Genomic DNA, 15,300 nt, shown 5'->3' with positions numbered 1-15,300 from the left:
CTTCTCCCCTTAGGGGGCTCGAGTCCCAGGGGGCGCCCACGAGACAGAAAGCGGGTGAAAGACGAATGAGAGTGAAAAGCGGCTGCGGGACGAAAATGGCCGGGACTCGGGGGGCCAGAGGAGGCTGGGGTCTCGGGGGACGGAAAGGGGCCAGGACGGGGCGGGGCCGAGGTGGGGGGACAACTAGGGCGGCGGCGAGGTCGCGCCTTTCCCACGCCCGCCCGCGCCCTCGCCCCCGCCTCTGGGAGCGCCCTGTCCCCTCCCGACCCGCACTCACCCGCCCGGGTCTCCCTCGGGGCCGCGGCCCCCGCGAGCAGGAGCAGGAGGGCTGCGCCCCCCATCCCCCAGGACGCGCCTCCACCCGGGCTGGGGAGACGGAGTCCCGGCGGGCGGGCGAGGGCTTTGGAACGGGAGCCGCGGGGCTGCTGATTGGCTGCTCCGGAGACCTCCAGGCAATGGGGAGTGAGCCCTGGGGTGAGTCACCAGTATCCAGGCAGGAGGACCCGCCCAGGCTGTGAGCCCAGAAGCAGAACCGAGGGGAGAGGGCGAATCCCCAGCAGTCACCTTCCAGCCCTGCACCCCGCGCTGGGGACTGATACCCAGACAGCCACACCCCGAGACTGGGACTTTGCCGCCCCCTCCTCTCCTGCTCTGAGACCTTTGTCACACCGTGTCCCTGAGTCCAGGCCCAGGGACTGGGTCCGCAATTCTCAGACATTTTTCTTTCAGAAACTCTGTTCAGTCTCACAAATTATTACGGGTCCCATGTATAATTTTGTTACGTGGGTTACAGCTTTAAATATTTACTTTACTAGAATAAAACCTTTTTAAAAGATGTTATTGCTTCTTTACTTTAGAATATAAATAACATGGGGCCTCCCTGGTGGCGCAAGGGTTTAAGCATCAGCACTGTGAAGTGACCTGTAGCTGCAGCAGCACAAGTTGGCCAGGGAGCAACTCACATGGCACCACAGACCTCTCCTGCCTCACCTGCTGCTCCCCTCAGCAGTGGATTTCTGTAGATCTGCCTGTTCTGCTCCCCACTCTCTGTCTTTGGTGAATCCACTCACCTGCCACACCTCTGGCCTGTACTCCAGTTCTTGTGTGCATAAATAAATAAATCTTTTTTAAAAAGAATACTAATAACCTATGATATGCTAATGATGGAGTTTTTGAGTCAGTGGGTTTGGAGTGAGGGATCCTTGGGGTCACTCTGGGAAAGATGTCACCAGGGCTCCCATTTCAGCGGTACGTGGAGAGTTCCCCAGGCAAGTTTCTTCACGAGACAGAGACAATAGTTATATTTAAAGGGAAGGTTTTTTACGGGGAAAAGGATGTCCTAAAGCTAATTCCATACAGGCTTTGTGGACTCCACCCCCACCCCAGGCCAAAGCCAAAGACACTGGGAACTCCAAATCCCATCACCACCCAAGGGAAGGTGGCTGGGACCTGAGGGTGGGGTGAAGCAGCCAGGTTTGGTATAAAACCAGACACGTGGGCTTTGGTGGGGGGCTCTTTTTTTGGCTCTCCGCCAGCTGGCAGCGCTTGGCCAGCTCTGAGAGTGCCTTTGTGTTTCCAGGTTGGCGAATAGGGTAGGACGCATTAAAGACTTTATTTCCCTATTTTCTCCCTGAGTTGTACATTTCCTCATGTCCCTTTCCCTTTTATTAACCTTTTGTGTGTGCCTGTAGTGGAGTACAAATAAGTCCCTTTTATGCGCGCAGGTGAGAACCCACAGCCAGGCAACCCATTTTTATATCGGGGCTGCTCAGGTTTATTAGGGAAAGGTTTATTAGGGAAAGGGACAGAAGAGTAAAGGATATTTGCATAGACACAGGTGGGCAGGAAGAGCTGCCCAGAAAGGGACAGGTTTGCTGAGAGAGGCCTGCATGGTTGCAAGTGGGCGGCCTTGAGGAGAGCTGCCTCCACTGAGGGAGGTCAATGAAGAGAAGTGCAGGCATGATACAGGTCATGGGCAGGCAGGAGGCTGCTGCCCTGCGGAGGAGAGATTTGGTGAAAAGAGGCACCTGCATAGTCACAGGTGGACAGAGGGAGTGCTACCCCAGCCTGTGCAGAGACCGCACTAATACAGTCTTCTGTTGGGGAGGGGCCACTCCTTGTGAGCCTTTGGGTTAGTTGCTGATTTTGGATAACTGTGCAGAATCTGAAAGCGACCAGAGATTCCACCATGGGCTCAATCTCCACATCTTTACCCTTGGGCCTGTGCTCTAGACAGCAGTCTGATACCTGCTTGGATTTTCTGTTTTGTAATCTAGGCTTTGGTGCCTACGGATCTTGGTTTCTAGATCTGTGTCAGTGGCTGTGTTAATCCCTTCTACCCCCTGCTCCTGTGTGAGCCAGATTTCTGGTCTTGGGGAACCTCCTTTCCAGTCTTTTTCTATTGCTGTTCTCCATCATTTACTAACTTGACAACTTCCAGTACTATTTTTACTATTGGGATTTGTGGTGCAAAATAAAGTGAAAAAATTTTTTTAAATAATTTGATTCCAGGGACCTCCCTGGTGGCGCAAGGGGTTAAGACGCAACCTATGAGGTAATCAGAAGCCTCTGCAGCCTCAATCTGCTCTGGATTCCCAGGCCAGCCAGGGAGCAACCCACATGGCATAGCAGACCTCTCCTGACTAGCCCACTGCTACCCTCGGCAGTGTCCTTTGGTCAATCTGCCTGTTCTGTTCCCCACTCTGTGTCTGGTGAGTCCTCTCACCCCCCACACCTCTGGTCTGTTCTCCAGCTCTTGTATGCATAAATAAATAAATCTTTTAAAAAAAATAAATAATTTGATTCCAGTGTAATGAATACTGAAGAGCTTTATGAAAGGTTTGGCCTGGTAAAGAAAAGGAGAGCCAGGCTAAACTTTCTCAAAGGAAGGGAAAATTTATTGCGCCCCAGGCGGACTTCACGGACCCAAGGTGGGGGTCAGTGAAGCCTGGTGGGCTGTTCCCAGGTGGGCTGCCTGGTGGGTTTTTGCATTTGGCCTCCTGCATGGACCTTGACTTTATAACTTAGTGGAACAATATATTACTTTAAAAAAAAAAATCACACATTAGCACAAGACCCAACCAATATGCAAGAGAGTGATGAGAAAATATATTATTGAGCAAATGAATATAAAGATTCCAGCAGAATTTCCAGTCTAGGTGCAATTGTAATAGAGTGGTGCCCAGGAAAATGTTCCCTCGCCCCACCCAAAGGAGGGTGGAGCTAAAGAGAAGAGAAGAACCTGGAGAGGAGACAGAAGAAGAAATGAAGCAGGATGGAGCCAGAAGGAGACATGGAGGAGGCACATGGAACAGAGAGACATGTGAAGAAACTGCGTTTGCCTTTTGGTCCTGAAACAGATGTGGTTGAGAGACCCATGGGGAGGAGAGCAATGTTAGCTTTTATCTTGATTTTGATTTTGCTCTTTTCCCTCCAGACTTGTCTGGTTATTTCTGATCCTTTTCTGTGGGTCCCCACTAAAAGATGCTTTAGATTTGTGGCAGGCTTTTGGGCCTCGCTCTGGGCCAATCCCATTCGGGTGGTCTTTTACCCATGAGGGGACGGGTAACTTTGGGTGCTGGATTTAGAAACTATATTCTTTGTCTTTTCTATATAGTTTACTAATTGTATTCAATTTCCTTTCCATTACAGTCTTGAATGTTTTGTCTTGATATGGCCGATGACAGAACCTATTTAGAGCAGGCAGGTTTGCGGGGCCTGGGGTGCTCCTCTCCCTGCCCTGTAACACAATGAACACTCCCATGCAGGCATAATTAACAAGTTTGCTTACTCACAGCTCTTTCCCTTCTAAGATGCATGGCCAGGGCCTGAGCACTCTTATCTACAACGTTGGGCAGTAAACCAGCTGGCCTGTCTCTTAAAGGGCATCCTCAAATACCTCATCTTGCCCCCTTTGCCTGACGCCCCTTGTCTGGGGACTTTGCAGCAAATGGTTGTGCCTGCTTGTAGGGTAAAGAAAATATCAAGCTTTTCTGCCCTTCCGCCATCAGGATAGATGATGGATCCTTGTCCTCAATGCATGCCTGATGGCGGGCACCTGGAATAGGGTGTGGGCATAGGTAGATGGGATTCAGCTGAGCTAAGACTGTGCTTTTAAGGGCGGTGTCACGGGGATGCCAGCAGCAGCAGTAGAAGCTGAAGCCGAAACCGAAAGAGAAGCCGAGATCACCAGAGAGCCCAGATAGAGTGAGGATTTGCTAGGGGCTGGGAGGCCTGCCAGCGTCCCGCCCCCCCAACACCTCTGCCTGCCATATGCCTGGTGAACCCCAATAAAAGACCTGCAAAAAACCCACTGAGGACTCTGACTCCTCCTTTACCCGGTCTGCATGGGATCAGAAAACCTGCACTGTATCCAGTCCTGACCCTGCACTGCTGAAAACGATGCTATTGATGGAGGACAGGAATGAAAACAACTGAAGAAAGGAAGCACCACAAGACCAGAAACCTGGCTGTAGGATAAATGGTTTTCAGGCTTTTCTGCCCTTCCACCATCAGGATTGCCTTGCCTGATGGGGCACCTGCAGTTGTTACATTGTTGCAAGCTGTCTGGTTTACTTCTGTGGGCCGTGGGAGGGGTATTGAGATAGGCTCCAGAGAAGCAGAAGCAGGAGAGCAGCAGAAGAGAAAAGGGGAGAAAGTAGCCAGAGAAGCCCAAAGTGAAGACTTGCCAGGGGCTAGGAGGCCTGCAGGCTTTCTGGCCCCCTGGCACCCCTGCCTACCCTGTACCTGTTTGCCACACTACATGTAAAGCTCAATAAAAGCCTAATAAAACCAATGCGGGCTCCAGGACTCTCCTTTACCCCATCTGCCGAATGATAAATAACCTGCTCTGTGGCCATCCTGGTCCTACACTGGCTCTCGCAAGGATGGGGGTAGAAGAGATTAGCATAACCATCAACACAGTTGTGGAAACTAGGATCCTTCTGCACAGACTACACAGTTGTGAAAACTAAGATCCTTTGGCGCCAAAGCCTAGATTACAAAGCATAACATCCAAGCAGGTATCCCAGGGTGCATCCAAAGGTAAAGATAGGGAGATTGAGCCCATTGTGGAATTTCAGGTCTTTTTCAGATTCTGCAAAGTTATCCCAAATCAGCCACTAACCCTAAAGCTTACAAGGAGTGGCCCCTCCCAACAGAAAAGGACTATATCAGTGCAGTCTGCACAAGCTTGGGGCAGCTCTCCCTCTGCCCACCTGTGACAGATATCTCTCTCCGCAGGGCAGCAGCCTCCCTGCCTGCCATGACCTGTACCTGCCAAGGCTTCTCCTCACTGACTTCCCTCAGTGGAGGCAGCTCTCCTCAAGGCCGCTCGCCTGCAACCACACAGGCCTCTCTCAGCAAACCTGTCCCTTTCGGAGCAGCTCTTCCTGCCCACCTGTGTCTATGTAAGTGTCTTACTCTTCTGTCTCTTGCAGTAATAAACCTTCCCTTTAAATATAACTAGTGTCTCTGTCCCGTGGAGAAACTCGCCTGGAGAATTCTCCATGTGTCGCTGAAATAGGAGCTCTGGTGAAACCTTTCCCAGAGTGACCCCAAGGACCCCACATTCTAAACCCACAGACCACAAAAACCACATCACTATCAATGTAAGAGATATGGACACAGTTGTGTATAAAAGGAACCCTTGGTTTTTATTTTTTGTTTTGTTTTGTTTTGTTGATTTTTTTAAAATAAATTTTATTTTTATATTCCCCATACAATTGGAACCCCCTTATTTTGACCCCAATCCCTCCCCTCCCCGCCCCCCAACCCCCATAGAGTGTCTCTGGTTCATAGTTGTTTGTTGATTTTGATTTTCACTTTCTTATAGTTATTCTTTTTCCTGGTCCCTTATTTAAGTTTTCTAGATTCCTGCTATGAGTGAGACCATCCGGTAGTTTTCTTTTTCTTTGTGGCTTATTTCGCTGAGCATGATCCCTTCCAGCGCCATCCATGTTGCTGCAAATTGCATGTGTTTATCTTTTTTGAATGCTGAGTAATATTCCATGGTGTATATGTACCACACCTTCTTGATCTCTGAAGAGTAAATGCAAATGGCCAACAGGCATATGAAAAAATGTTGAACATCACTTGTCATCAGGGAAATGCAAATCAAAACTACCATGAGATACCATCTTACACCAGTGAGAATGGCACATATTAAAAAAACTAGCAACAACAAATGTTGGCGAGGATGTAGAGAAAAAGGAACTCTCCTGCACTGTTGGTGGGAGTGCAAACTGGTCCAACCACTATGGAGAGCTGTGTGGAGATTTCTGGACCTACTAAACATAGAGCTTCCATAGGATCCAGCAATTCCACTCCTAGGTATTTACCCAAAGGACACCGAAACATTAATTCCAAAGAGCACCTGCACCCCTATGTTTATAGCAGCACTGTTTACAATAGCTAAGCTTTGGAAACAAACCAAATGCCCTTGGTCTTTAAACCAGTGCTCAAACCTTATGGGGCTACCCAGGTCTGGGACCTCATACATGAATAATAAAGCTGCTGACCTCACCATTCCTGAAGTACCGATTGTTCTTCCTCGGCCTGGATAAAAGGCCAGAATTTATTTCTACAAGAACACTATGGAAATGTAACAGAATAAGAAATATTCAATGATACTGTTTCAGGTTTCACTTTGCAATTAACCTTGGAGAAAATACCAAAACACCACCTGTATAGTTTTAATGTAGTATCAAAGTGGAATATTTCAAATTGTCTGAAAACACTACTTCAACATATTTGTGTAAGGCAGTGTCTGCATAGTTATAGTAAGGCAGTGTGTATTTTTTCATAGACTTCAACCAGAACAACAGACCAAATGGAGAAGAAAATATGAAAATGCAAAGGTCTTCTAATGAGACAGACAAGAAAGACAATTGCAAAAATATAAAATGCAAAAGATCCACTCTTCTCATTGCCCCGATTATTTTCAGAAATATTATTTCTGTTAAGAACACTTTCTGTTAACATGCATTGGGTTATACATATTATTCTAAATGAAATAGTTACATGATTAAACACAGCTTTATTCCTAGGGTGGTAAATAGGGGTAGTAATACCTCATAAACAAAAGTATACTTGGCGTCCTCACGTATCTGTAAGACTTTATGCAGATTCTGAAAGGAAAATGACTGAGAAGCGCTGACCCAGTCCTTGGGCCTGGAATCGGGGAGACAGTGTGACAAAGCTCTGGGTGAGGAGAGGAGGGGCAGAGCAAAGCCCCAGGGCCCTAGTCTGGTTCTCATAGTTCCAGGCCCCAGGGCTGTGTCCAGGGCAGGAAGGTTACTGTTGGGGATACCCCACTGCCCCCTTAGCCTCCCTTCTGTCTCCACCACCTGTGCTGGACCCTGGACACTTGTGACTCCCCCCCAGTTCTCAGTCCCCAGTGCCTGGAGGTTCCCAGAGAAGCCAATCAGCATGGCCCCCAGTTAAATCTCTGTCCACCAGCCTAGAGTCAGAAGCTCCCCAGACCCCAGCAGTGCTGGTCATGGGGCCCCCAACCTCCTCCTGCTGCTTCTCTCCAGGGCTGTGTCCCAGGCCCAGGCTGGTGAGTGCAGGATGGGGAGAGAAAAGGCTTCTCTGGTGGAGGCTGTTGCCTTAGGCCCCTCTGTCCCCCCACGGTTCCTCTCAGTCCTAGTGCCTTTCTGTCCCTCCCACACTAGCTCCCTCTTCTGTCTCCCTGAGACCCACTCCTTCTCCACCTGATGCCCCTTTTCAAGCTCTGGAGGCTCCTCCTTCCCTGAACACTTTCTCCCCTCATGCCCCATCTTCCTGGGACTCAGGACCCAGGGAGATGGGTCAGCCTGGCTTTCACCCCTTCCTGCCTCCAGGCTCCCACTATCTAAGGCTTTTCGAAACCAAGATCTCCCAGGGCCTCCGGTGGCACAGTGGTTGAGCGTCGCACTGCAAAGCTGTCTGCAGGCTCTGCAGCACTGGTTCAATTCTACGCTGGCCAGGGAGAAGCCCACATGGCACAGCAGACCTCTCCTGTCTCGCCCACTGCTCCCCTCAGTAGTGTCTTCGGTCCGTCTGCCTGTTCTGCTCCCTACTCTGTCCCTGGTGAATCCTCTCACCCTCCCACGCTTCTGACCTGTACCACCAAGACCTCCCAGCTCAGCCTCAAGGAGCCCTAGTACATCGCCGTGGGCTACATGGACGACACACACAGTTCAGGCGGTTTGACAGCGACTCTCCAGGTCACAGTGTGGAGGTGCTGGAGCCCAGGGTAGAGCAGATGGGACAGGAGGATCTGGACAATGATACAGAACCAAGACAATAGGCACAGAGGTTCAAAGCTCCCCTACATGGCTCCTGGAGGACCTGCGCAGCTACTACAATCAGAGCTAGGATGGTGAACAATATTTGCCCAGGGAAGGTCACAGATCCCATTCCACAGTGATTTCGAGAGGCTACGGCACCTGCTATAGTGGAGGAGGAAGTTTGGGCAAAGCACAAAATGAACAACCTGGAGGGCAGGTGCGTGGAGTGACTCCCAAGACTCCTGCAGATGGGGAAGGAGGTGCTGCAGCTCAGAAGTAAGAGGTGCTGAGGAGTCTTTCATCTCCCTGAGGCTTACACCCCTCAGGGAAAACGGAATCATGGTCAGAAAAGCGCCCCCTTCTGGTCAGAGAAGGAGCTGTCTGTCACATTTCAAAACTCTGTAGTAGAGACTGGTCCAGCGGCTCCTATTTTTTCTGAGGGACAGTTAAGGAATCCAGTTTCTCCTGAGAAAGAGGGGAGACCACCCCCTGAAATCACCCTGCATAGGATCCTTTTCACTGGCAGTCTTCTTAGGAACAATGGGTTTCTCCCTCAAGATCTTGATTTTCAGTCAGAGAGCATTTTTGGAGATCTCACTCCTGCCTGTCTGTGTCATTACCCTCCACCCAAGTCAGCAACAAAATGCTTAGAGACCTGCATCCTACCCCAGGCTCTCACCTACTCTCCCGGACTCCCAGACCAGGCTGGTTTCTGGGGTTTGTGCTTCCTTCTTCCAAGCATATTGTCCTGTCCATTCTGAGGATCGTCATGAAGCTGCTTCAGTGTCCATGGAGAAAATATAAACCATAAAATTTCCGATTCTTCCCACTCAGACCCCCAAAGGGCACATGTGGCCCACAACCCCATCTCTGAGCATGAGGTCACCCCGAGGTGCTGGGCCCTGGGCTTTTACCCTGTGGACATCAGCCTGAACTGGCAGAGAAATGGGGAAGATCTGATGCAGGACATGGATTGGGTGGACACCAGGCCTGCAGGTGATGGAAGCTTCCAGAAGTGGTTGGCTGTGGTGGTGCCTTCTAGAGAGGAGCAGAGAGACACATACTATGTGCAGCATGAGGGGCTGCTGGAGCCCCTTACCTTGAGATGGGGTAAGGAGGGGGACTTGGGCACAGGACCTCTTCTCAAGGGAATCAGGAGCCCTTCTGAGAACTTCAAAAGCATCATTGCTGACCTGGTTCTCCCTGGAGCTGTGCTCACTGGAGCTGCAGTGGCTGCAGCTGTGATCTGGAGGAAGAAGCACTCAGGTAGGGAAGGGACTGGGGGGATCTTGTCCACTGAGGGCTTTCAAGTCCGAGGGAGAACTTGCCCTGCCTGGTTAATGGGAAGTACCATCCATACACATGTTGCCCAGAAGGCATTTGGTCCAGTCCCTGCACTTCCTTTTTTCATTTTTCCCAGTCCTAACCTGGGTCTTTAGTCAAAGTATTCCAGGATTAGAAGATTCCTTTAGGACTGCACGGGCTGACTCCTCCCTTGTCTCACATGATGATTCATCCCACAGGAGGACAAAGAGGAAGCTACACTCAGGTTGCAGGTAAGTGTGGGTCAGGGGTTTGATCCCTGAGGCCCTGGGGATAGTGCTGATGAAGCCATTCAGTTTCCATTCATGATGGTGATTTTCATGTCTTCAGATCTTAAGGCCACTTATTAGTGGCTCAGCTCACCATACAGACATTCACCTCTTCTTTTGACTTCAGCTGTGAACAATAATTTACATTGTGGGGTAGAATTGGAGGCTCATTCCTCCTTTGAAGGAAAGAGACCACAGTTATGGAAGAAGGTGACAGAAGAAAAGCACAGCAGCAAGCAGGAAATGGTTGTGAAAAATGAGAAATTAGGGCCTCCCTGATGGTGCAGAAGGTTGAGCGCAGCACTGTGTAGCTGTCTGCAGCCTCTGCAGTGCCGGTTCGATCCTCGCCAGCCACAGAGCAACCCACATGGCATGGCAGACTTCTCCTGTCTCGCCCGCTGTGCCCCTCAGCAGTGTATTTCGTCAGTCTGCCTGTTCTGTTCCCTGCTCTGGCTCTGGTGAATCTTCTCACCTCCCATGCATCTGGCCTGTGCCCCGGTTCTTCTGTGCATGAATAAATCTTTCAAAAAAAGAGAGAGAGAAATTATTCAATGCTGACTTTACAAAGACTGAGCACATTATTTTTTCTTTAAAGATTTATTTATTTATACAAGAAATAGGGTATAGGCCAGAGGTGCGGGAAGGTGAGAGAATTCACCAGAGACAGAGTGGGGAGCAGAACAAACAGACGGACTGAAAGCACTGCTGAGGGGAGCAGCAGTGAGACAGGAGAGGTCTGCCATGCCATGTCAATAACTCTCTGGTGGGCCAGGAATTGAACCTGCGCTGCATAGGCTGTGGACAGCTTCGTAGCACTGTGCACAACCCGCTGCACCACCGGGGACACCCTGAGCACGTTATTGCTCCATTATTAAATATTTTTAATGAGGGGAAATAATCTATATCCAGCCAGGAGACATAGCAATGACAGCATTTGAAACTCCACATTGAGGGCACTGCTGACAGATAGATGATGGTCATGGTGAGAGACCAAGAGAAACCAACCTCATGGGTAAACACCAGGGTTTGACCTAAGAGGTCACTGTGTCTTCCTAGCCAGTGAATCTATAACTTATATAGTCTCATCAATAATTTTTAAAAAGTTGGAGAGATAGTAAATTATTGAGGGAGCCAGGTAATATACCTTTGCTTTAACTCCCAAAATTCATTAAGGAAAACTCATTGTGCTTAATAGCACCAAGGCTCAGCACCATGACAAGGGAACATAAGTACAGGATTCAGGTGGTGTCTGGTGTCACGAGTGAGCTCCGTCTTCCTGCTGGTCTGGCAATGACCACTTGTAGTACTTTGTTCACGGGAAGCCTCAGTATGACAGCAGGTCTGATGGAATCTAGTAGTGACTGTGCAAGTGACCCACTTCCTAGCAGGTGTGATGACACTGTCAACTCCTGACACACAGGAAGCTTCTTCTTTGGGGACATTGTGAAATGCATTTTACTGATGAATAGATAAACTGGAATTTCTTTATTTTTTAAGATTTATTTATTTATGTATACAAGAACTGGGGTACAGGCCAGAAGTGGGGGAGTGAGAGGATTCACCAGAAACAGAGTGGGGAACAGAACAGGCAGATTGACTGAAGTACACTGCTGAGGGGAGCAGCAGGCAAGTCAGGAGAGGTCCGCTGCACCATGTGGGTAGCTCCCTGGCTGGCCGGGGATCGAAGTCTTGCTGCAGTGGCTGAGGATAGCATCATAGGTTGTGTCTTAACCCCTTGCACCACCTGGGAGGCCCTACACTGGAATTTCTAAAAAATATCTATACTACCATGATTCAGTCCAGATGTGGGGTTATTTAACTAAAGATTTTATGGTTTTTATTTCAAACCATCATGAAATAATTGTAAAATATTGTGAAATAATTGTAAAATATTGTGCATCTAAATGTATTTTCCTAAAAAGAAATAACTGCCAAATATTTATTCTTGTCACTGAAGACTGGTTTTTCTCTGAGTAAGATGTGGGATTACCGGACCTTTCTGGGCAGAGATTGACATGGTGCAACCTCTTTTTGGAAGCCTCAGTCTGGCTGCTGTGCAGAATCAAGAGGTGAAGGTGATAGGTGGGAAGATAGATGTGGGAAACTAGCACAGGTTCTAAGATGGAACATTTGGTAGCTTTATGGGGTATGATGAGGAAAGTAACATAAAGTGTTTGCATCTGGATATATTTAGAAGTGGACTTTACAGCATTTCCTAATGTAACATCTGGGTTGTGAGAAAGATGGGTCAGGATGCCACCCAACATCTCAGACTGTGAAGTAGAGATGTGGAGCCCTCGGTGACACGAGCAGGCTTCAGAAGTAGCACATTTGTGGAAATGGCATCCGAGGTGTTCATTAGGAGAGTTGAAGCTGAGGGTTACTGAAAATACAGTGATGGTGGCAAAGGTCAGACAAGCCTGGAGCACAGGTGAAATATGTAAACTGAGAAATAGATCTGGGAGGTGATATGATGTAATGATATTTGTTGGGTGACCTGATCAGACCAAAGCCCCACTCACTGCACAGTCTGACCCCACGTGGAGAAGACACAAAGATCAAAGAGCCCCACTTCAGTGAGCCCAGGAGTCACTGGGATGCTTATGAAGACTGAGAAGGTCTAGAACAGAGCCCGAGAGTCTGTGTTTATAACAGCGCTGGTGCTGATGTGCTGGTTTCAGATCACACTTTTAGCAGCAGGTCAAAACCATGACTCCCACCTGGCTGTGCATCAGCCTCACACGCAGGGCATGATGAAGAAGAGATTCCCAGGCTCCCTGTTCATCACTCTGAGCTGCTGGATCTGGGCGAGACCTGAGCGTTTGTAACACGCCCACATACATCCTGGGGCTCAACTATGTGGGTCTGCCAGACTTCAGTGGCCCGTTCAGCCACCATTACGGTTACCTGCAGTTCTGCATTCCTATACCAAGGTCAGAACGGTCCAGTCACAGTCATATGAGCCAAACCTTACAAGGTGACTTTCATACCAATCAAGAGCAGAAAGCTGGATCACTCTGGAAAGGGTGTGCATCAAGAGATAGGACCGGGAACACCCTGGGCGCTGAGGACTGATGTATGACAAGGGACCCCAAAGGCTGATCAGTGGAATGCCTTCTTCTTTTTTTTTTTTTTTTTAAAAGATTTGTTCATTTATTTGTTTGTTTGTTTTGTTTATACATACAAGCACTGGGTACAGTCAGAAGCACAGGAGGGTGAGAGAACTCACCAGAGACAGAGTGGGGAGCATAGCAGGCAGAAGGACCGAAGCACACTGCTGAGGGGAGCAGCGGGTGGCAGGAGAGGTCTGCGCACCATGTGGGACCCTCCTCCAGTGGCCGGGGAGCAGCCGGGGATCGAACCGGCGCCTCAGAGGCTGCGGGCAGCTTCGCAACCCAGCACCCAACCACTGCGCCACCAGGGAGGCCCTGGAATGCCTTCTTAATAAGATTAGAAACATGGCCGGGGGTTTGGGGTCCAGTTTTCGATTACAACACTTGGTCATCAAGCTGATAACATAGTCAGCAGACTCATGTCCCCCCAAGCCCTTGATGACATTCCCGAGTTTCACCCATCCTTTCTCCTTGTCCTCCTAACGCACGTAGCTGATGCTCTATGATTATTCCACCAATAAAAACGGTCAGGATCTTGCTCGCAGCGGCAGCCTGCATTATGCAGCCTGCTCCACGGCTCCCGCGTCTTTGTCAGTGTGGGGTTGCCCGATGCCACACAGCCAAATTGGGATTCCCCCTGATGTCGGTGATCAGGGAGCTGTGAGGACCTGGGAGGAAAAAGACAAGACATGTGCTGGGGGGTCTGTTTTGCTTTCTCTCCCAGAAGGCATATCCAGGTGGGCATGAGGAAGTGGTTCAGCATAAGGAAAATCTGTCACTATTCCTGGATGGATTTCTTACTCGTTTCATACAAATTTACAACATAGATTTTTCAAGTAAAATTTACTAAAGGCATTAATAGATACATGTGAATGTGTATATGTCTGTATATAATAGTGTAGTGTGTAACACTGACTCCAGATCCCTGTGGCTTACCCAGCTCTGTCCTGCCCCCTGAGTGGTGGGACATGTGGGCTTTATTGGTGCAGCTGCCCCAGTGGGCACAGCCAGAGGCCAGTGGGAGCAGGAGTCTGAAAGGGCTGGCAGATGCAGTGGGGCTTTCCTACCCTGGCACCCTGTGTGTGCAGGTGGGAGCTGGTGGGCGCAGCCCTAGAGGTGGTGGCAGAGGGGGAGTTTCCTGACAGGGGGCAGACAGACTTCAGAGGGCCCCTCCCCCAGAGCAAGCCAGGGTTAAGCACAGGAGCCCCTAGGGCTTGGCTCCTCCACCCCTGGCCCCTCAGAGGAGCTGCTTCTGGGCAGCACCAAGGCCGCCCTGCAGTGGGTGCCACAGGACAGCTTCGCTAAGGACCTCCTCACTGAGCTAGGGATGATAGCTGGGGGGCATCAGCTGGGTATGAATGGACCCCACCAGCTCTGGCAGGCTCCAGAAGGCCGCTGCTTGAGGACAGGGCTGAGGCCACCCTGACAGCTGTGGCCACTGCACTCAGCAGCGGGAGTGGCAGTGGGTACAGTAGGTGGGCACTTTACCAGCAGCCACCGTCAGTGTCATGGAAATGGTGGCAACCAATCTGGCAGCAGAGGCTCTCTGTCCCCACACACCACCCCAGGGCATGCAGCCCACTGGGGCTACAGCAGCAAGGTCAGCTTTGAGACCTGTCATTGCTGCTGACTGTCCGGCACCACCTCCCGGTGCTGTTGCCTCCTTCCCTTCAGGCCCAGCATTCAGACTGTGGCTGTGCCTGCTGGGGTGATGCTCAGAGGGGAGCACCCCCTGGGAACACCTCCTGCTGCCACTATGGGTTGGGTCCTGGCCCAGTGCTTCCGGCTGTTCCACCAGCTCCAGGCCCTCCCTGATGGGACTGTACCACCTTACACAGGCAGCCTTAATTTGGGACTATTGGACACAGCGGACACTATCTTGGGTGACACAGCCGGCCACTGAGGCCTTAGAAACTCTTTATTTCCCTGCTCTCCTGTTTGTTAGAGAAACGTCATTGCTGTTCCCTGAGCCTGAGTGGTTGCAATTGAGCACAGGGGTGAGAACCACAGTGTCCTCTCCCCTACCTTAGCTCTGTCTTTCTGAGAGGGGGCCAGGGAGGAAGGGTCCATACCTAGTAGAGGAATCTGCACACATGCAGGTTGCACATACATGCTACATGACTCATGATCTGTTTTCTTTGAACTAAAGCTCTTGTTTAAACTGAGATCCTGCCCTGCTGATGCCCCAAAGAGTGCCGGACACTGATGCCTTCTGATGTACCAGGGGCAGGATACCCAGGAGGTTGATGGCAAGTTCTGGGGCTGCTCATGACAGACACCAAGAGTGTCAGCTGTGACAGGCTGTTCTGATGGATGATTTGCTCA

The 15,300-nt window shown here is 50.1% G+C and overlaps 1 protein-coding gene across 1 annotated transcript in view; it reads right to left on the bottom strand.

Annotated features, from left to right (window-relative positions):
- The window catches only part of LOC311188330 (uncharacterized protein), a gene marked incomplete at both ends in the record, with an annotated part of 140,846 nt that extends 128,086 nt beyond the window's left edge, over positions 1–12,760 (bottom strand). The window contains 1 exon segment of the mRNA XM_084259443.1: positions 12,704–12,760. Coding sequence (XP_084115569.1) covers positions 12,704–12,760 — 57 coding nt within the window.
- Positions 12,761–15,300: the final 2,540 nt, after the last annotated feature.

The sequence above is a fragment of the Talpa europaea genome (genome assembly GCF_964194135.1).
Source record: "Talpa europaea genome assembly, chromosome: 2".
Taxonomy (NCBI): Eukaryota; Metazoa; Chordata; class Mammalia; order Eulipotyphla; family Talpidae; genus Talpa; species Talpa europaea.
The sequence above is the reverse complement of the archived record's forward strand: the minus strand, read 5'-3'. Positions and strand labels throughout refer to the sequence as shown.